The sequence below is a fragment of the Apteryx mantelli genome, chromosome 1 (genome assembly GCF_036417845.1).
Source record: "Apteryx mantelli isolate bAptMan1 chromosome 1, bAptMan1.hap1, whole genome shotgun sequence".
NCBI classification, from domain to species: Eukaryota; Metazoa; Chordata; class Aves; order Apterygiformes; family Apterygidae; genus Apteryx; species Apteryx mantelli.
In genome coordinates, this window is record NC_089978.1 from 177880808 (window position 1) to 177903320 (window position 22513).

The window sequence follows — 22513 nt, forward strand, 5'->3', positions numbered from 1 at the left end:
AAGACACTTAGAGAATAAAGGTCTTTAAGGAGGAATGTAACAGTGTTTTCATCACATCTTAAGTGGAAGCATTTATACTTCTTTTTTACAGTGGGATGTTATTTTATGGTGCGGACTTCAGTGCCTATGTCAGTTATAAGCAATTATGCTGTGTACTTTTCATTTGGAGCCAGATGTTTTTCCAGGTAGGAGGGCTCAGCCCTTCAGCCATATATGAGCAAAAGCAGTTAATTTTATTCCATTTACGAGTAAGATAACATTCCTAGGGTGAAAGGTCTCCTTTTGAGAAGATAGCATTTTTTATTGCTTATTGATGGCTATTATCCACTTTTTAACACTTGACTTGGTATGCTGCAGGCCCAGCACAAAATACAGTTTTGGGGGTTTTTTTTATGCTTACCGGGCTTTGACTTATACAGTCACTTTTTCTTATGGTTGTTCTGATTGTCATTTTCTGGCAAATCCTTTCTTCCTTTTTGCCTAATAAAATACAGAAAATATATATTGAATGAATATACTTTCTGTGCTGTATTTGTTTATTACTAAGAAGTGAAGGCTATTAAAATAATTTTAATAATTATACACTGTTTTCATTAATGTACAAACTGAAACTATTACTTCCATAATGTGATCTTTTTTTTTAGAAAAAACATCTCTCATATTAATAAATACGTCCTGTAGAAAATTACAGATTTTATAGCTGGAATATATAAGACCAACTGTGATATGAAAGCCCATTAAACCTATATAGATTTTATAAATATTAAAATAATACAATTCAAAATTGCACATACAGCAAGATAAATGTAAAATAAGCAATTAGAAAAAAGTTGGCTTGTACAGTTTTGAATAGTATTAATAGGAAGACTGGATATAAGAGAAGGACAGGGTTGACTGAAGGGTATTGAATTAATTCTATTTACTTAATAGGAGTACTGAAAGTAAGTGTGATTTTTATCCCGCATTTTAGAACATTTCCAGAACCTGACATGTGAGAAGGTGTGATTGCAACCTGAGAGTGACTGCAACCTTGACACTATTCTGACTGCTTAAAATTTAAATACAATTATATAGGTTTCAATATCTTTCTGAGAAAGAGGAGCTTCAAGGAAGCTTTGAAAGAGAGAGATGCATATATTTCCTAAGTATGGTGCAGCTTTTACCACCCAGAACTGAAGCATGTAGCACTGAGTCAGCACATGGACATTGGAGATTATGGAAATACTTCATTTTCCAGTACATTCGGGGAGATATTTATGGGAGATCTTTTTTCTGGTGTTTGAAAAATAAAACTATCCAGTACAAAGAATTTTTAACATAATAAAAATCATAATACAATTCTGAAACAATTAAATATAAAATCTTTCATGCTGTACTCCATACCAGGCTGTTAGCTACAACTACTTGTGTAACAGAAGCGATTTAGATCTCCAGTTTCCCTATTGATCAAAATCAGCTATTGGGTTTGTTACATAGCCATTCTGGACATTCAGCATATGAAATAGTAAGCACTATTCAGCCAAGTTTCTCTTCTCTTCAGCACATGCCTGCATGGTCGGGTGTACATTTTTTCCCCAAATGTGTGGTAAGCACTCTTATAAGATTAGTGAGCTCTGAGTAAGCAGCATATTCTGCAATCCCAGCTCCACTGAGTATCTAAAAATTAGTTTGGCTCCAGAGTACAGCTAGAGTACAATCTTTGTAGTTCTACAAACCACATATACAGAAATACATGACATTTCAGTGTATAAGATGGTGAGTCTAACAAAAACTTTTCTGTTGATATACTTTCCTCCCTCCCATTTTCAACTGTCAGAAAGATCTGCATTCAGTATCAGGTGTGCTTGTTTTACTTGCTCTTTACTTAAGTAAGAAATCAAAGTTTCTGTAAAGTCACATAACATTAAAAGCAAAGAATTATGATCATAATGCAACAGTTCTGTAACCTTCCTTAATTACTGGTATAAAGAGTATATATTAACATGTGATTGTACTTTGAGGTTATATGTTTTTTTTTCCCCCCAACATTTTCCTAACTTTGTAAAACATATTATTTGTGACACAGAAGAAATACAGCATAAATCCATATCTGCAAAGATAAGACCAGGCAGTATTGCGCACTCTTGCTCTATTTTAAGGCAAAGAGAGTTCAGTCATTAACTTCAGAGACACAGGATCAGGTTTAGAAGCTCTTAGTAACAATAATTCAGGATGATGATATTTTTCAAAGTAACATTATTTCTTACGATAACTACCATGTGCAGTAAGTTCATGTATTAAAACTGATTTTAGAAAGGAAGAGTAGGAGGAAGAACTGTCAGCAGCATATACCATAAATGTATGAACCTAATTCTGACAGGTGCCGAACAGTGAACTCTACCCAGGCTATAGAAAACCACTGATTTGGGAGGCCAACAGGGGATCGGCATCTCTCAGTATCAGGCCCAATACCATTAACTACATGGTAACATTTAATGGTAATGACAGCTATAAGCATATATACAAGCAATGTTTACACCATTATTAAAAAAAGAAAATACATTATTAAAAATAATACCTGGTTCACAATTAATACTATCAGTAGACACTACTGGACTAATGGCAAAGGGTAATACACCCAATCCAGAACCTGGCAGAATTATTAGGAATATAAGTTTCTCATGAAATATAAACATTTTTTATATAAATGACATTTCATTAATTCTTACACTGCCAACTGCAATTTTTCTTTTAGCAAAAGGTGAGAAGCTTTCCTGTTATTCTTCCAAATTTAGAAACTCTGCAGCTGCTTCAAGTCTCACTAAAGATGACCTAAACTTTATTACTCTCCTGGTTAATGCAAAACTGGAATGATGTTTCCTTGTAAACCAAACTTTTGCAATGAGTCTCTCTGTGGCAAGGTAAGAATTAAATATATGCACTCACTTTGCATGCATTGAATCAAGCTCTTTCAGAAGGATTACTTGTTCCCATTAAAACCCCAAGGTGTTGCAAGCTCTATTTATAAGTAGTCTTTTTAACTGCTTCACCACAGGGCACATGCTTTTAGTTAAAAATAAAACAAAAATACAAAGAAAAATAAAATAATAAATTGTTTTTTTTTTCTTAGCAGCCACCTCAGCATGTATTTCTGAAGTATAACAATGCCTTTCCTGAGGCCAGAGAATATGGCCAGAATATGAATCTTCCTGGTCAACAGAAAACTGGTAGCCATTAATTCTTTAGGCTAATTTTCTAAATAAAGCCAACCTAATTTTTGTGATTTGGTTAAATATTGTTCAACAATATTTAGCTAATTAGATAAAGAATATCAATTAAAAATATTTTAGTACAATTCTGGTGTGCTATTTTTCCCCACTGATTCTCATTTAAAAATAAAAAAGTATTCTGTTGTATTTAAATAGCTTATATTTTCTATGCTTTTCATATAACAGAACAAAAATACTTGCAGTTCACTTTCAAAGCCTTACATAATTTGGAAACTAGAGTATTGTTCTGTATTTGATAAGTACGGTTATTTCCCCTCATTAGCAAAGCCATTTACAACACAAATACACATATGTAGATAATATATTGCACTTTTGAATCTTACAAATAACTGTGCAATATATAGTTATATGTCTGTGACTTCCTATTCAATATTATTAATGAGAGGTTTGTTAAAAAAAAATCCAAAGACTAATTTGCCTGTACATTTTAACTCTGATGTTGAACACAAAAAAGGCTGGAAAAGTGGAGAGGGATTTCTGTGGCATTCAGCAAGAGCTTTCCCTACATAATTACTTTTACACAGCGGTGCTTTATTTTTATGTATAAATTGAATTTTAATTTAATTACTAAAATAATATATATTCTATTATAGATAATAATCTATAATTATATATCTTGATAATAAAATCTTTCCTAGCCAAAACTGCAGAGAAAATCAGATTCTGTTATCAATCTGCTTTTAAACTTGCATAAATTATTAGACCTTTATATAAACTTGCATCACAATTCATGAACTATGTTTTAAGTTACACATTCAGAAAATGGGAAGCCATTCCCAGATATTAAAAAGTCAATTTTATGTAAGGGTTGTTACCATCAATATTACTTAACTCTGAACAACTTTTCCTCATTTTGGATTTAAATATGTTTTCTGAAGTAGAGAGAATTGATTTTCAATTAAAAAAAATTTTTACTCTTGTATTCTGATCCTAGAAAATATACAGGAGTGAAACAGAATAAATGGTAAGTTTATAGACTTATTTCAAAATATTATCAAATTAGAAACCAATTTTAGGGGGAAAAATTCTTACCTTTTATGGTAAAAATCATATAGGTAATGTTTTAGAGTCAGCTCAGAAATACAGACAATCTTTTCATTATTTAAATTGAGATAACTTTTCATGTTCCTCAGAAGATTTGGAGAGATTTGGTTATACTCCAGAAGGATAATGTTAAAAATCACCAAGTCAGCAGCCAAATGAAACAAGACCTTTTAATAAGGAGTAAAGTAACTATAACAATTTTATTTGATTTGTGGGGGGACTGCATGCTTTTTCCTTCTTTATGTCCCAGCATTTGAGGTTAAAAAACAAAGACTTCCAAAACCAAAGCCAAACTAGCACATATTGCAGCCTTCTTCACTTACAGGTCTTGCAGCAGCCATCATTATACGTCTGCACAGTTCCTCCATTCTAGGAAAACAAAAGAGAATATGCCCAATGCAAGCATGAATTCTATCTCAAGATATTTCAAATTTTAAAGATGTCCAACTAATAAAAATTAGTATCATTGAAATCAAGAGAGTTACACAGATGTGCATCGGCTGAAGGTTTGGTTCACAAACTCTTAAAAGACTTTTACATCGAAAATGAACTTGTCATTGCTTATCTGATCTGGTCTCCTTTGAATCAGCCACTTAGTTTTTATAAGCATCTTTTTAAACCATCTGCTACTATCTATTTCCATATCACTGAGATTTTTTAGGATATTTTAAAATTTTCATATATGTACTTTGGCCAATGATGTAAAAGGATTTATGTTGATCATATGCCAAGCAGATAATTAGTAACTTATAGGTAGCTCTTTACAACATTATACATAGATACACTTTTGAAAGAGAGTATTAATTACAGAATTTCAGATCCACTGATGTGCTCTGCTGTTCTTCTGAAACAATAATAAACTTTGTTATTGCTTTCTTCTACAGCTGCTTTTAACCAAGGAAGCAACAATATAGCAAAATGAAGAAAATGTCCTTTTTAAATTAAGAGACCGAGTGAGCAAGTGAGAGACAGCAAGCAAGCAAGCACCTGCCATCTGTTGGAATGGGTAGAAACAAGAAATGCACCTGCAATTTTAGTTTATAACCCAGAACTGCATATCAAGCAGGCCACCAAATACAAATAGCACTCTTATGATAACAACAGACAAAATACATTTTCCAGGCTTCCATCCTATCATGCTAGCATGCATTTTTATCTCATTACACAAAAATTACTGAATAAGCTGTTCAAGAGTTTCTTAAATGAACACTTAAACTCAGCCTCTTAAATACGTATTTGTTCTTCAGTGATCCTGAGCTGACTGTCAGAAGAGCTTTCTCTTTAGCTACCAGCTCAAGTCTACGCTTGGCATCTCTTAAAAGTAGGTCAGACAGATTCTGGGAGTTAATTTTAGAGTTCCATTCTTTAAACTCTTGACCATTGTTATTAAGGCAAGATTCTAACAGAAAGTGACAAAAGAGTTCCAAGGAAGAAATTCAAGCAAAAAGTCAAAGTAGAACAGGCATTAATTTTGGATAGAATGCCTTCTTTAGAATCGGAAGAAATAAAGATTTTTTAAACAAATGCAACAGATTCATAGGACTTCTACTAAGTTTATAATCTGTAGCCAAGACAGAAATGATACCCTTTCTACACATTTATTATTATTTACAGTTTATACTATAAATATAATATACTATGTAGCATACTATATATATAGTATACTACAAGTGCAAGAACTAGCATTATCAAAAACATTATAAAGTTAGAGAAGTATAAAATTAAATTTAAAACTGCAAACAAATATGCAATGTATGTGAAGCATCCACATTCTTAGAACTAGCTTATACCGATAAGCCAAATTTACCTTTTTAGATTTATGATGCGGGTATATGATGTTGGCAGATACCCCTTCACGTATGACAGATACTTTTTGCTATGTCCATACAAAAGTTTACTTTAAGAGATAATAAAGTTTATATGCACTCTGTCATCTTTCTAATCCTTGCACAGCTTAAGGAATTTTTAATATAACACATTTATATGCAACAGTTCTGTACTGCTTCATCCAATTTATCTGAAGTGTGTGCACGACAAACTTGTCAAAGTATTACTCAGAACTGAAGTAAGACATGTTGATTACTGCTTTATGTAGTGGAATCTCAAGCACAATTCAAATTCAACAATATTTTAAAAGCAATCATTATTTAGGCCCAAAAGAAACTTCCATACTCCTCATAGATATTTGTTAATCAAAAAGTAAACCAAAAAATAGAAAACAAGATCGTAAATTGCTCACTTACATGTTTCTACTTACCACTTTTTTTTTTTAGTTTAAAGAAACTGCATGAGGTATGTGTGTTTTCAAGTGTAGGCCAAACTCCATACTGGTAGATCAGTTATTGTTACTCACCTCACCCAAAGTACAAACCTTTGTACACTCAGTGTCATTAAAAGGGGGGCAGACAACACTAGACCCCAGTATCATAGCCCCTGCAGCAGTCTTTGCACACTGGTAGTTTGTGCAGTTGGAGCTCCAGGTGCTTCCTTCCTGAATATACAAACAGAACCATTGTCAGGAAAGACGAAACACTTCGCCTATTTCTCAAAACCCTGTAGGTATGTAAAAGTGGTGCTTTCATGCTGTAGTATCTACTGAAGTGAGTGGAAACTCTCTTGCCCACCACCCACATGCAGCAAAGGGAAAGACCTTTCTCTCCCTACCAGCTACTTCTCCATAGAGCCAAGGTTCCACTGTCCAGCACACCGCTGAGCATGCTGTGCTCATGAGAGGGGTCTGATAGTTTATTTTTCCCTGAAAGCAGTAGCAAGCACGAACCAAGTTACAGTCCTGTCTAAATTTCCTCAGATGTGGCTGTGGGAATGCACCCTCAGGATCCTGAACCTGGTGCTTCAGTGTGCACCCTTCCTTTCTGTAGAAACCAGAATGGGGAGAAGAGCGGCCCTGGGCAGAGGGGGACATGGGAGTCCCAATAGGGATGCAGAAGCATGAAAGTGCTTCCAACTCCTCTAAGTCACAACATATGGTCCTGCTCCTGGAGCACATCCAGCCTTAAGTAAATGATGGCAATCACATATCTTTGTGGAATATACTATAACCAATAAAGTGAAATAAGGTATTCACCTACTGTGAAATGGCAGTTCTATAAACAACCATACATTTTTCCTGTTATACCAGTTATATATCCTGAAAATGTGCTACCAACAGTAAGGAGACATGAAGCAAGACTCATAGTACTGTAAGTCAACTAAAAAAAGACTGTTACACTACTCTGTTTATCGTATCATTATAGTTATTTTCTATCCCTGTCCAGAGGCACTTACTTCATGCACAATTAATGTTCCATTCTCCATATGAAAAGAACAGGACACATTCTGGCAGGTACCACAGCAAGTATGATGACTGGAGGAAGGAACGTATATTTGATGCTAGTAAGAAAACAAAAAAAAATCATTTTTTTTAAACATACAGTAAATGAAAGTCCACTGATTTCTGAAACTAAATATACTATGAGAAACAACATATGCGTAGAAGTGTGTGTGTATGTATATACATACATGTATATACATAATTAAGGGACATAATCTGCCTAAGGCTCACTAATTTTATACTTGAGAAATCTAAAGCCCACCTTAAGCCCTGACAGCAATTAATTTGACAGCTTTCAGGGTTGCTCAGTCTGATGGAACCTAAATTCACTGAACATCATCCTAATTAGTCTGAAATCCCAGTGGAAGCAAAGCAGCATAGGCTTAAGTAATAACCAGACACCGTTGACCCCAACAACAGTATACTCAGTGCAGTGCATGCCACTGTATTTCCACTGACTGTTATCCGAGATATCTAGATAAAAACTAATTTGGATATGTTTACATATGCTACTAAAAATCACCTCTTAAAATAAGGTTGGAGACACAGAATATATGTGTCATCACTCTTGACTTCTCAAGTTGTTGCTAAACAAAGTGGACTGGCAGAAAACTTCACATCAGCTTTTATCTTAATTGTAAAGTTTTGCTCACACATTGCAGTTTCCTGTATTTTAGGAATACTCACAGCTTCACATTGCTGGGAACAGTTGACCATTGTAAAATGCATGGCATTGTATCCTGTGTTCTGATCTTTTTCTTGTAAACACTGTACAGTGTAACAAAGGTCTCCATCTAAATACTGAATCACTGATTGTCCAGGATTCAGTACAGTTACGTCTTGAAAGATGCACACATCATCCTTTTCTAGCACCAAAAGAAAAAAAGTGTCACCAGAGAAAAAAATTTTTCATAAAGAAAATTAACAGAATCACTGTAGAGAAAAAAGTAGGGCAAAGTCCCATGGTCTGCAAAAGTTTTCCAAGTTGGTTTGTGTTTTTAATTATCACATTAGGGGCAGGGGGGATATAATTCAGCTTAAGAAAATGCTACAAAATGCACGACTGGATAAAATTGATAACTTTCCTGGTATGGAAGTGAAAAGTATCTGTTACTGTTCTTTTTTTAAAAAATAACTTTTAACAGTATTAATTTAACATTGGGCTAATTTCATTATATATATATTAGTCTCCACAACACAAAGGGTAGCCTTTCTGCCAATTAAAATATTATTCCTATAATTAATTGTGGGACATTAAAATACTCTAGTTGTACTATAGCTTTGTGCTTTGCTCACAGAGCTCCAGTCAGCACTGCAGCATGCCTCAAGCACTCCAGTGTGCAGCAAGGCTGAAATCTGGACTTCGCAGGGGAACAGAGCAAGGGAAGGGAGCAGAGGTCTAATCTTAAAGCTGGGCAGTTACCCTCATGCCAGACAGATATAAGGTCTATTTTTCTGTTGTTAGGTATCACCTCCTTACCACCTCTAGTGGACTAGAAGCACTCACATTAAGTTTCAGAGCCTGCTTCATATCTGCCTTTCACCGGAAAGACAGTACCTGATTCTGAAAGCATGGGCAGTCCTAACACACTCCTATGCCCCATGATTGCATTCACGAAAGAGCATAACTGCCTAACTAGGTAGACACCCATAAAATCATGATAAAAGAGTGTTTATATTTGAGAAGGTGATTACAGCCCCACTTCTGCATTCTTTGCATATCTTTTTTTCTAAAAAACAAAACAAAACAGATATTAATATGAAAAAGTTACCACAAATGTAGTGAGTGCATCCACAAGCACTGGAAACACTACTATCAATTTTTTGAACTTCTCCCTGGATATGAAAAGATTAAAGAGCTTTTAAAGTCATGCGTGACTAACTGCAATGCTTAACAAGAGAGACTTTACTCTAAAAATGCAGAATACTGCTTATATCACTTCCACCTCTGCTTGCATAAAAGGGAAAAATTGCAGTGCATTCAAGAAACACTAACAGGTTCAAAGTTACTCAATGTATTTATCTCTAAACATGAGCAAGTACTTCATTTTATCTAGGAATGAATATAAACAGCAGAGTGGCTAAACAGTAGTTCTTTACAAAGATATGAAGTTTTTTCAGTAATAATCATACTGGCAAAATACTGCTTTCTATGAAACTTCTTCCAAAAGGTAGGTAAAAATTATTCAAATTTGCAACTTCTGTTTACACTTTACATTATGCAGTCTTCATATAACCAGACGAGAAGGGCAAAGCACAAGTTTTTGATAGGGAGACAGCTCTTTTCACTGTGGTAATAATACGAGTTTGAACATTCATTCATAATGATTTTTCAGATCACAATCCCTATTTTTAAAACATGAGAGAATACATGAGGAATAAAATATTTATGACTTCTCATATCTGCTAAGTTCAATAATGCTAAATCATTCTAATAAGAAGCTTAAATGATTAACAAATTAAAACATTTCTCCAGATGATATAAATGATCATAAAGCTCACCCCTCCTTAATTATTAAAACAACTAGGAATTATTTAAGTGGAAAAAATTTCCGGGATGTTGGTTCTTGTCAACACTGAACAAAATAATATTACATTGTTTTTCTTCTTCTTTTGTCATCTTAAAACACCCAAAGTGAAATTTCCTCAAGGGATGGTTGCAGCCTGTCCATGCTCAGTCTTGTTACCCTTTATAACTAACTGAAGCAAAGAATGGAAAGGGAGGTGTAAGAATGCTGAACACTATTAATAAAAATATCTAAAGGAAAGTTCTTACCAGTTTACAAGTCAGCAAAGTAGCGTTTTCACAGCTACATTCTGAGGAGAACAACAAAACATGTTAGTCAATTAGCTGATTTTTAGCTTTTATTAACAGCAGTAACTAAAGAATAAAATAATAATTACCACAATGCCATTCTGGACAACACTGCCCAGGTATTTTTTCCTTCACAAGTGCCATGTCACCTGTGCAGTTCATAGAAGGCTCAGAACAAAGGTTTTCTTCACAGACTAAATGGGGGGAAAAGACAAGTATCAAAATTTACTCAGACAAATTTCCTTTGAAATTTTCAGTTTGCATGTCCCTTGATAAACTGTTCTAAATAATGATGTTTTTTCCAACAGTCTGTGTTGGAAAAACACTGTGTTTCTTAAGCACTTATGCTTGTAGACATTACTCAAGAACATATAGCACAATTTTTGTGTTTTATAACACCAGTAAAGTGACTGCATCACACTGCAAATATCTTTTCTGGCTGCTTACTGTTTGAATAGTAGCCATACCAATAGTATTTGAAACCCATGGTCTAGTCCTTCCCCTAAAAGTTAACAATACTAAGAAAGTGCTCAAACACTCATGAATGGAGCCACAGAGGTATGACAATATACAAATTGTACATCTTATTAGAGATATTTTTCATATATGGACATATATGAACAATTTCATACCTACACACCAAGGATGGGATTCAGCTCTAGATTAAGATATCTGTATTCAGATCACCCTGAAAGTAGCTACATACTGTGTGGTGAAGTAAATAGCTCTCCAGATTCCACTGACTGCACTGGTTAGACCACCATTGTCTATACCAAGAGCTCTGAACCCAGCTCAAATGTAGACACCCTAATTTAGATATCTTAATCACTAACTGAAGCCTACCCTAAATGTTGAATCAAAAAAATCTCCACACACACATTTCCTGTTATTTTTATTAGATTCAGTGACATACTGAACTAACAGTTACACTCACCACAGTAGTATCGAGGACAACAATAATGTATAGTGTTAAGGTCTACAGTGAGAATTTCTCCTTCATTACACATGGGAACAGGCTCGATACAGGATTCACAAACTAAATTAAAAAGAATCAGACATTTGCAAAGTTTTAGATACTAGAAAGTTAGCACATTTGAGTTTTATATAATACAAGTTTTATTACAAGCTTGAATAAGAAAGCTTTAATGGACTGACATTCAAATATAAAAACATACATAAAGCAGTAGTGCATGCATGTAGGTGTCAGGACTTACACTGAATAACAGCTGGCTTGTTGATAAAGAACAACCAAAGATGAGCTGTGACCCATGACACAGCACACTGAAAGCATCGATCATATAACTCAGCTATGAAGAGCAATGTCTGTTAATAATTTTTATTCTACAGTTCAAGTACGATGTTAAAAATGATGTTGGAAATAAAAGATTCCAAAAACCAAGAAAATTCATGCACTAGACAGCCTGACCCATTTGAAGTCCCACTAACAGCTTCAAGAATTTTTGACTAAAGGCATTAGCTTTACAACTGTAGGCTAGTTTTGTAAATACCTAACCATTCCTCAGTTACCCACAAAAATATTAAAGGCTTCTTACCACAGAGATAAGAGAAACAACAGGGATCTTCCTGTTTTGCTTCAACAATAAACTGATCTTCTCTGCATTCCAGCTGGGAAGCATTGAAACAAACTGAAGGATCACATTCTGTAAGATATAAAATAATCAGTATTTAAAAAAAGAGTCACAGAAGTCATACTAAAAAGATAAAGAAAAGATATTCTTCTTAACTTTTTCTTAGTCAAAAAAACCTTTAAAATTGACTGTAAATCAAAATGACATGAAGCAAGAATACAAAAATTATTGGAGAATGTGAGAAAAATATAACAGTCTGGTGCCATTTACAATGTTCCATTCTGTTAACAATGAAAAAAAAACTTGTAAGGCAGACTTTCTTATAACAGATAATATAGGTGGGGAAAATGATCCCTTAACTGTGTTTTTGTATTTCCCTTACCACATCGGTACCGTGGACAGCAGGTCAGGGCATGGTAGCCTACAACCAATTTTTCATTGGTTTTGCATGTTGGAATAATGGCCTCACACAATGACATGTTACATTCTGTGGGATAAAAATAAATCCAATGTGTTATTATGACTTATTCAAACAAATACAAGTCCTGTACCTCAAGATATTTACACCATCTAGGACAGAGATCAACAGAGTAACAGCAGTCCTAGTCAGCTCACAGTGCACTGCACATCATCATGTAAACCTCCTAGCTCAGCCCAGAGCTTGCATACATTCTTTCATGCAGCGCTGTGCAAGCACAGTTATCGCTCTCCTAAATCAGGTGTTTACTTGCCCTTCTTCCTACACGTGAAGCCAGCCAAATTGCAGCAGTGAAAACATTACTTAAACAAATGGACAATGCAGTCTCAGTTACAGGTAGGTAACTCATGAGCAAAAGCACCAGATTAGCCGGACCATTTGTTTTTTTTTTCCCTGAATATGTTATTAAGAAACAAGCACCTTTTGCTCAACAGTTTAGGAGCAATTAGCATATTTCTTTGGCTAAAAACCATGGCTAAAGAGAAGATTAGTATTCAGTGATCGGCTGACAGAATGCTGTTTTCTGGGAAACAGCAGTAGGTCAGAGGATACTTCAATTAACACCAAAGCACTAAAAAGAAGTGGAAATAGGCTCTGACAACTGCCTCAATTACCAAGCTACTTCTACGATGGAGTACTTCTCAATTTCTTTTGAACTTCCGTCCAAGAACTGTTCATTCTTAACAAAAGTTTTGTTGCACTAGTGGACTTCCAAGAAAAAAAGTTTTGTTTACAGGGAGTCAGTTCTCAAAAAAACAAACAAATAAATGAAAAGACCATCCCACCACCCTCAAAAACCCAGCCTGCTTTGCCAAAATACTGCCAACCAGCCACAAGTACCTAAAAATCACTTCTGAAAAAAATGTTACCTTGAGCCCTGTCTGTAAATTAACATGTGCTGAATGTCAAGCACTTACCTTATACTTCTGTTAATAAAAATTTGCATGGCTGGGTACATACCACACACTTTCTTTGGGCAGCAAGCCCTCTCTTCAATGACATGGACAATAACTTCCCCTTCTCTTTCACAAATTGGTGGTGGATCCTCATTGCATTCAGGTTCCACAGCAATAACACTTCCATTTTCTAAACAGCTGTACATGCAACAGCCTTTCATGGACCCATTCCAAACCTCCCCAGCAGAGCGAGGTTGTCCTTTGTTATCTGTACATGCTGAGAGAAAAACATTACATCCCTTAGACAAGAAGAAAGTACAGAATTTCCTGCAAGCAAGTATAAATTAGTCTGTGATCTGGATAGCCTTACTGCATAAAATATTATAAAGTAGATTATCACTGATCTGCTTTATTTCTTAAAACATGCCTGAATTCGAATCATTGAAAAGATGTTTGTTTAATGGAACTATTCCATTAACTCCAGCTGGTGCAGAATATAGCTGTTGTTCTACAAATTATGTGTGTTACAGTTTCCTACACCAACTTCCTCTTTATCTCTAGAACTTAAGAGTCAGTGACTGGGGCCCAAAGTTGCTGGGATCAAACACTTCCTTCTTAGTTATACTTCCTCAAGTAAGTAAGTATAGCAATTTTTAAATCTAAGCTAATCATTTTACATAGCCAATAGAGAGATATAATACATCCAGGGAGAGATTTGTCTCTTAATAGAAGTCAAAAGTTGGGCAAAATGAATGCAGCATTAAGTTTAGTAAATGCAAGTTGCAAATAGAAGAGTAGATAAGTTCAAATACTAACATTTAGCATTGTGTCTCTCTGCCCCAGTCTAATCTGCACCTTAAACACATTAGCCACAAAAAACCACTCACACTCACTATGTGTATTGTTTGGAGGTAACAGTATCAATTTATTAGAAAGATCTGGTTGTAAACACCCTGAATGACTATTACTAGAGCTATGCAGACACACATAATTTCACTTCACCCAGAATCAGTATGCAAAATTTTGCTCTTTTTCCAACTTGGAATCCCCAAAGCTTCAATAGCGTCTGCAAAAGAGAGCAGCAAAATGCTTTAATATTCTAGCCAACCCTCCCGAAAAATGCTTTGCTGGAATTTTTCTGACTTACTCTGATTCAAAGTATATCAGCTTATTCAGCTAAAGCACCCTCCATTTTTATAAGGATGCTTACAGTTAACTATTCTGTTATCTTAATTTTATATTCTCACATCCACTCTCCCAGTTCTCTGGGGACTGAAAAGCTCTCATTGAACTTAATTTTCTGTGACAGTTAAGCCTGATCAACCTCAATATACTTCTTGAACCAGTTCTAGAGGCATTTATTCCCATGTCATTCTGCTCCAGTTTCTGTTAGTTATCTCTCCCAATAGTAATTCTGCAAGCAGTCAGCTCAGTAGCCAGCACCCAAACTACAGAAACTTATGAAGTTTACACCTTGTGCTAAATATGGAAACAAAATTCATCAGATAACAAGTACAATTAAGAGTGGCAGTTAACATTAATATATAAGTTGGCATCTTGTATGATAGTTTTAGCTTCTGAGTGATCAAGAAATGTTACCTTGCCCCCATACAGAGATTACAGTCAAGAACTCATGATTTACTGGGGAAAGGTCTAGAAAACTATTGTAATAACCAAACAGAAAAGGGAACTTTGGGACATCATGATCAAGGAATCCAAGACAAGATGATGGCCCTTAAAAAAAACAAATGAAAACATGCTTTGCTATGAGTGAAAAAAATCAGCAAGTGCAGTGGTAAGAACTTATCCCTTCTGTTCCTTCCCAAGTACCCTACAAAAGAGAGAAAGTCTCAGAACTGCAGAAGGATGGTTATCATTTTTCCTAACACAATTACATCAGCACTTGAATCCAAGTGAAGTGAAAGCACTGACTGAGGACTGACATAGAACTTAAATATCTGATCTGTGGTTAATATTAGCATATCTGCAAAAACACACTTGCCCTGCTGTACTTACTACATTTTTCTTCTGGTATACAGAGATCAGTGTCTGTTCTATGCAGAATAGTCCCATTTTTACACACACAGTCTTCTCTTAAATAGGAACAGGGAGAATCTTCATAGAACCACTTATTCAAGCATGTCTTGGCTTCACAGGGTTGCACACAAGGCTGGTATTCCTTGCCATCAGGACAACTCAATGCTGCAAGTCATAAGAGGAAATTAAGTGATACATTCATTCTTTTATCATTTCATTGGATAAACAGGTAGTAAGAACAAATGTGTGTACCAGAAAAAGCATACATTTATATTTTTAACAATACTTTAGGCAAGCAATTCATTAAATAAAGATTAAAATCGATCCACTATACTTTATCTAAAGCAATACATTTTAAAAACTTGCACCCTGACTTACTAATGTTGTGACACACTTTTAATAATGATAGAAAGAACTATTTTTTTTAGTCATCAGTAAACACTGAAGCAGTATAAAGCCACAGCGGGATATGGAACATTGCTATCAGCTTACAACAGTAATCAGGTGTCCTCCATTTAATGCAGATGTTATGCTTGTTGCACAAAGCCACATATGCAGAAAGTGCATCACACTCATAATTCCAAAAATAAGTACTGTTGATCCACATCTTCTCACAAAACTCTTGTGGTGAAACCTAGGAACACATTGTAATTGAGAATTAACAAGTTAAAGAGCTTTCTGTAATTAAAATTAAACATTAGTTACAAGAAATAACACAGCTGCAGGGAAAAAAATCACAAGTAATCTCTAAAGGAAAAAATATCATTTCTTCAGAACTCTCATTCTGTAAAACTTAAATTGCCTCAGTTTTGTATGCTCATTAGTAGGCACGAAACACAGTCCTAATGAGATTGCTGTGCTAATGGCAAGAACCTTTGCAGTACATTTCTGTCATCTTAAAATCAACAATCTTAAACATTGCTGTTATAGCTTTCACAAATTATCCTGCTGCGAACATGTTACTGCAGAGTACTCTGCTTTTGTGTCTACAGGACCTGAGTGCCTATGTTACCGGGTCTAAATGCAGGTGCTCCAACCTCTATTGTTTCTGTTGTTTTTCTTTGCATAAGCTTATAAAAAAGTGAAAAAGTAAAAATTTGTTTTATTCTGCCCGTCCTCTATTGTGCAGCGCCCTTGCTCTCCTTGTGCTTTCAGCAAATGTTCAAGCAGTCACTCTCTCCTGTCATAAAGTTCGTCAGTCTGATGGTTCTGTTACCTATCCTTAGCTAGCTGCTTCACATCTGTGAAGCACACAATAGGCTCTGTCCACTCTGGCTCTGCCACCTTTGTGTACACGAAGGAAAATAAACTTCACCATGGATGAACCAAGTGCTTGCAAATTTTGATGCTATCTCAGATTTTGCTATAAACCAGGAAAAGGCGCAACCTACATTGCATCTGAGGCTATGTGAGTTTTCCTGCAAACATATATGAAGCAAGAATTCTGGTTAATCAGATTCACTTCGAGTTTTTTTAAACTGAGAAACATTTAAACAGTTTGAAAAGCATACTGCTGCTGCTGCTGTTCTCCCTTCTTGATTCCAAATTGCTTACCACAGTTGTTTCCCATTAAGTTTCTGTCGCAGATATCTATTAAACTTCTTTTTTTTTTAATTTCTCTTTAACTCTTTCTTTTAAGAAGAATTCTCTCCATTTTTTTTCTAACTGGACAAAATGAGGGAAGATCTTGGGAGTTTGAAGAAAGGGGCTCAGCTGCCTGTAGTAACTGTAATAATGCCTGTAATAAAACAGCATTTGTCTATGATGAAAAATGCAGAGTAAGGCAAAGCAAACCAAGGGGGGAAAGGCAGAATAGTAAAAATTGAATCAGGAATCTAGACACTTCCATCTCTAAGAAAGAGAGTGCCATTTGTGTAATTAATCCTTTTTATTTTGAATTAAGTAGGAAAAGCAAGTGGGTCCCCAGAGACTCTGGGCTTTATCATTTTCTTCTTCGGAAAGTCTCTGCGCTGCACTAGCTACCTCTGGTGGTAGTTTGTATGTTTGAACTCTATCCCCACTATAAGTAGTTTCCAGAAATAAATTATTTCTGTAAGAAATGCTAGCAAATTGCCAACATAATAATGACTATGCAAAATCTGTTTAACTGGACATTTCATTAGTCTCAGTTAGTTAGTTTCTGAGCAGTCTCAGACTGCTTGAGTTATTGCGGTGTGCAGCAGAAGCATTAGGCTTTCATTTTTTGTGATCTGGCTCAAGCATTTATTAAACATAACTCTTTTGGAACACATTTGTGTTGCAACGCTGCTCTGCTGTCTCCTTTGAGCTTTGCCTACCCAATACTTTCAGAAATGGCATAGTAGCACAGTGATTCTTTAAGATACGTGTATCTTTGCACATAGCATCACCTGAAGAATTATTAGTTATGATGGGCAACATGATAAAAGAATTATATCCACCTATCCAGTTGTCAATTCATGAAAATAAGCAAAATGCAAAAAACACATCTCTTTCTTTTCTTAACTATACACCTTTTATTCAGTTTTCACCTGGAATTTCTCTGGTCTTTATACTTACTTTCTTGTGACAAGGGATGAAAATGCTTCTGTTTAACAGTTCCATACAGTACGTGCAGTTATCTTCAGTACAGTCTCTTACTGGCCTCCTGGTTGTTACATCAACTGATTTCTCAATTTCCCAACTCTTAATGAACACTTCAATTTCCTCCATGTTTGTAATTATGGTCCTGTTTTGCATTTTCAGGTCATCAGCAGGGTCTCCATTGCACACCCCTGAAGACAGAGCATCACATTCAAAGAACAAACAATTACTTCCTTTGGGAAAGAAAAGCGTGCTTGATAAGGTAAGACTAACATTGCATCAAATTCACTTGTGAGACTTAGTCATCTGAATTTATAACTGAACGCAGCTCTGTGTCCACTGGGGTTCCAACTTTCTACACAGAATTTTAATTGTCAGCTCAATGACAGCAAAACAAGCAGATCATATGCTTCAAGCAATAATACTTTTCCCAGGAATCAATTACCTTTTAAGAAAAACTGTTAAGAAAATAGGCCACTGAGTGTGGCAAATCCACTTGCATGGCACCAGATTCTGACATCTTTATACTGAATAGCACCTAACTCCACAGGAGGAAATGTAGATGGCGTTCAGATTAGCTGCACATCCTGGGCATCAGGTCCGACACCTTACTGGAACTTAGTTGAATATTCTAAATGCAAGAAGTTGTCAAAGGAGTCTTTTGATGGACAGATTATTTTCCTTATTGAGAGCACTTTTCTTACTCAATTTCTTAATGCAGAAGCCTTTAAAAAAATTCCCCCCAAATGCCTGACACCCACTGGCTACCTGAATTCATTACTGTGTGAATTCACGAATTCATTAATACAAATACATACCTCCTATAAACACATAGCAAAAGTCAATAATAAAATGTCAAAATTTGAATTTTCACAATAGACTAGGGAATAATAGAATGGAGAAATGTAAGAGATTGTGACTGCATGATAAAAAGCATTTTATAGTAGCACTGCCTTCCAGTATTCTTAACGCTTTTGCTTCTTGTTGCTGTCCCAGTGCCACTCCACCAACTGTGCTGGCGATTTGTAGGGCTACACTGCAGAATCCCAGAATCAATACAGCTTTAAAAATAAAGTCAACGTTACCACATAGTCCCACAGCTTTTCCAGTATAAAGGAGAGAGGATAGGAGAATGCCAGACAGGAACAAATGGCAGAGAGGAATAGGAAAGAAGTGTTAAATGAGGCTTCAGTTCACTGCAAAATATGAACAACGCTTCTCTGTGCTGAGAAACTGGTATTGACTGCAAATTCTTCCTCTTTCTGTCTTTTCATGGCATGAAGAATAAATATTCTATAATTCTTCCTAGAGTTGACCTCACCTCATGCCAATCCTTTGCAGCACCCATACAGAAGATGGCATGATACTGGAAAACGATTGTGTGGGCCAGCATTCCCCTGCTCTTGCTGGAGCTAGTAGAATTTTCCTTTTGTTCTAGCAGAATTTAGCAATTGATTTTAAGGACTTCATTTGCTTAGAATGGATATTTAAACCATCTCTCAATTATTTTATTTTCCTTTAAAACTAAAAGCAGTTTGAAATACCTTAAAAGTTCATCTTTCAGTTAGATATGGGGTAGATGCAGTTAAATTACATTGCACCAGAAAATGAGGAATATTTATGATAGAATTAAAATTACCCTAAAATACCTGCTTACACTTTTTCATAAAATTCATACTGGCAGAGTCACAAAGAGGTTATCAGGGAAGCCTGAAATACCATAAATTTACTATCATCATAATTGAATTCTGAGACCGCTCAGGCACACTGTTGGATTCTAGCTATAACCTTAATCAGTCTTGGTTTTGATTCACCGTTCTGGGGAAACTCAAACCCTTCCCCAGACGTACCTTTTATCAGTATTTGTAATAGCTGCCGCTGCTAACATCCCACAGTTACTCCTTTCTCCCATAATCATTGAAACACACTGACACTACCTCAACTTCTTCAGCAGCCACTTCGCCATTTGGCTCTTTTCTTCACTGGACTTCAACAATATTTTTAAATGCAGGCAGAAATGAGTATATATCTACTCTTTTTAGCAAGCTTTCAAACAGAATTATTAATTCATTAACGGTAATTAACAGAATTTCACAAGCCCACCTCAAACAAGATTGTAAGTGTGGTTAATGGGAATCTCAGAGAGAGCTACAAGGACAACAGATCACATGTACAAAAGGGAAGTGTAACTTTTAAATGAGAAATGATTAAATATGAACAAAAATTAATTGGCACCATAACCTCACCGCAAAGTCCTTCTGTCTTCATTGATGTGTTAGAGTGCAATCCATACTGTATATCTATGATGCCCGTAACATGAGCCCACTTGATGCTAATACCAGCTGGGGTATTGATGACATACATTGCACCAGTATCCTGAATACTCAGTCCTTGTTTTGAAAATGGTAATGACTGAACTACAGAATCCACTACTACCTAAAACAAACCAAATACATTTTAGGGATAAAAACAGTATTGCAAAGATGTATTTTATACTTCTTTACATCTTATAGCAGAAGAGTTTGTACTTTATCTTTACAACCTCTGCCACGTGCAATAACAGTAGTCATTGTGCTTAAATCATGGAGCTTCCTGTCAGTTGCCACTTCCTATAACTGCAAATGAAATAGGTATGAGAAAAAATACTGATATAGAAATAATTTCTAGTTAAGGAAATAATAAATCTTGTTAATCACATACCTTTTGATAAAAAATGAAACTCATCCCAGTTCTTTAATATTACCTACTCTGACTTGTTACTGACTAGCAGGAATGATAGATTAAATATTTATAACACCTTGGAACATTTCTCTTGTATTCTGGGCTATTTGGAAACACAATCTCAAATATAAATGCCTTTTGCAGCTTCTTTAAAATCTCAGAAAACTTTGAAGTGTCATATTGTACAAATGGCATATAAGTGAAGCATGATATCAGAATTTATTTTCTTCTAGTATATCATGAATCACTGGGAACCTGAACTGCAAAAATAATCTTATTCCTATACTGCATTCATTATAAATCTCACCTACTGCATTTTACCACAGAATAGCTCTCCAACTGTCTTTTAAATGTACATGTGCTATATATTGGTAATATATACTTACCTTTCTTGCTAAACGGTTGATAAGTAATTTATTCGTAGGTGTTGTTACATTTAATTTCTTAAAACAGAGTCCCGAAGTGCTTGCAGGGGGAACCTTGAAAGAAAAGTGACAAACAAATTCAGTTATTACTATTTTTTAATTAGCACTGAAGAGTGCTATGGGGTGTTTTTTTTGATATGTGTAAGATTAATGTATTTTATAATTAATAAAAGAAAAAAGTACTCACTAGTTTTCTTATTGAATTTGCGCTCTGGAAAACATTAAAAAGTAGATTAGAAGTGCAACGACAATCAGTAGCATACTTATTTGGCTAGGACAAGTTGACTGTTATTTTTATCTTTGAAAGTTCTTCTATAATCAGCTTGTTAGCTAAACTAATTGAATATATTCCTTTTAAATAATAATAAAAAAATACACATTTCCCAGCTAATGTGGTATACAGTTTTATGAACTATTTTTAGAAACCTGATTTACTTGCTAAGGATTTAAATCAAGGGACTTTATGTAGAAGATCATACAGAAAGGCAACACAATGACTTATACAAGCTAAATAAAAAATACTTTGAAATACAGTGGTCATGGCAAGATAATCCCCTGGCATTAACCTTGATAAAACTGCTATTTTACCAAGACATATTTCCACAGGTGTGATTGCAGCTTGTATAGATGATACCTCAGCCAGTTTTCAACTAATCAGCTTTAACACTGACAGCAACTTATAACCAGCATCATGAGATTCAGCATATCCTACAAATCCCTTTCAGAAAACTAAAGAACTATAACTACAACTTCTAAAAGTCGTCTGCCTATGTCAGCTGCAATCACACCCTTGGGCTGCAACCAAGAAACAGTGAAAAGAGAGCAGTTAAAAAAAAAACAAAAACCACCTCTATAACATTATAGTACTCGGGACTTAAATGTAAGGTTGCCTAGAGTGTATTAGCAGGATTGGATAAGACAACAAAGAGGGATGGGAAGGAAAGAAACCCTGTGAGGTTTCTGATGAGGAACTTCTTGTTTTTCCGCAAACTGAAGATGGAAATACAAGCCAGCTGTACAGGGCTGAATAAAATAAGACTACAGACAATGCAAAGGAGCTGTACCTAGAGACCCTAAGGATGAGACTGATCTCAACTAAATTGTCAATCTAAAAATTATCTGGACCCTCTCTGTGAGCAATGCAGAGAGATAGACAACTCCAAAGAACAACTCATCACACTAATCCCAAACTCATAATACCTTCCTACAATAACAAGACTTCTGTGACCATTCAAAATATTTCAGTATTTTGACAATACTGTAAAATATCAATTTGAGGCCTCAAGAAGATTTGTGAGTGAGGAGGCTTGAAAAAGACATGCAGGCACAGAAGTTATAAGGGATGT

The 22513-nt window shown here is 35.3% G+C and overlaps 1 protein-coding gene across 1 annotated transcript in view; it reads right to left on the reverse strand.

The window, feature by feature from the left end:
- The window catches only part of OTOGL (otogelin like), a 96867-nt gene that overhangs the window by 2618 nt on the left and 71736 nt on the right, over window positions 1–22513 (reverse strand). The window contains exons 40-58 of the mRNA XM_067289926.1: window positions 21355–21378; window positions 21129–21221; window positions 20268–20457; window positions 17998–18212; window positions 15952–16093; window positions 15439–15624; window positions 13487–13699; window positions 12431–12535; window positions 12013–12120; window positions 11394–11495; window positions 10549–10653; window positions 10421–10461; window positions 9417–9480; window positions 8332–8510; window positions 7599–7703; window positions 6685–6804; window positions 4637–4682; window positions 2558–2629; window positions 401–480 (exon numbers count right to left, since the gene is read on the reverse strand). Of these exons, the coding sequence (XP_067146027.1) occupies window positions 401–480; window positions 2558–2629; window positions 4637–4682; window positions 6685–6804; window positions 7599–7703; window positions 8332–8510; window positions 9417–9480; window positions 10421–10461; window positions 10549–10653; window positions 11394–11495; window positions 12013–12120; window positions 12431–12535; window positions 13487–13699; window positions 15439–15624; window positions 15952–16093; window positions 17998–18212; window positions 20268–20457; window positions 21129–21221; window positions 21355–21378 (2190 nt within the window). The remainder of the gene's footprint in view (window positions 1–400; window positions 481–2557; window positions 2630–4636; window positions 4683–6684; window positions 6805–7598; window positions 7704–8331; window positions 8511–9416; window positions 9481–10420; window positions 10462–10548; window positions 10654–11393; window positions 11496–12012; window positions 12121–12430; window positions 12536–13486; window positions 13700–15438; window positions 15625–15951; window positions 16094–17997; window positions 18213–20267; window positions 20458–21128; window positions 21222–21354; window positions 21379–22513) is intronic.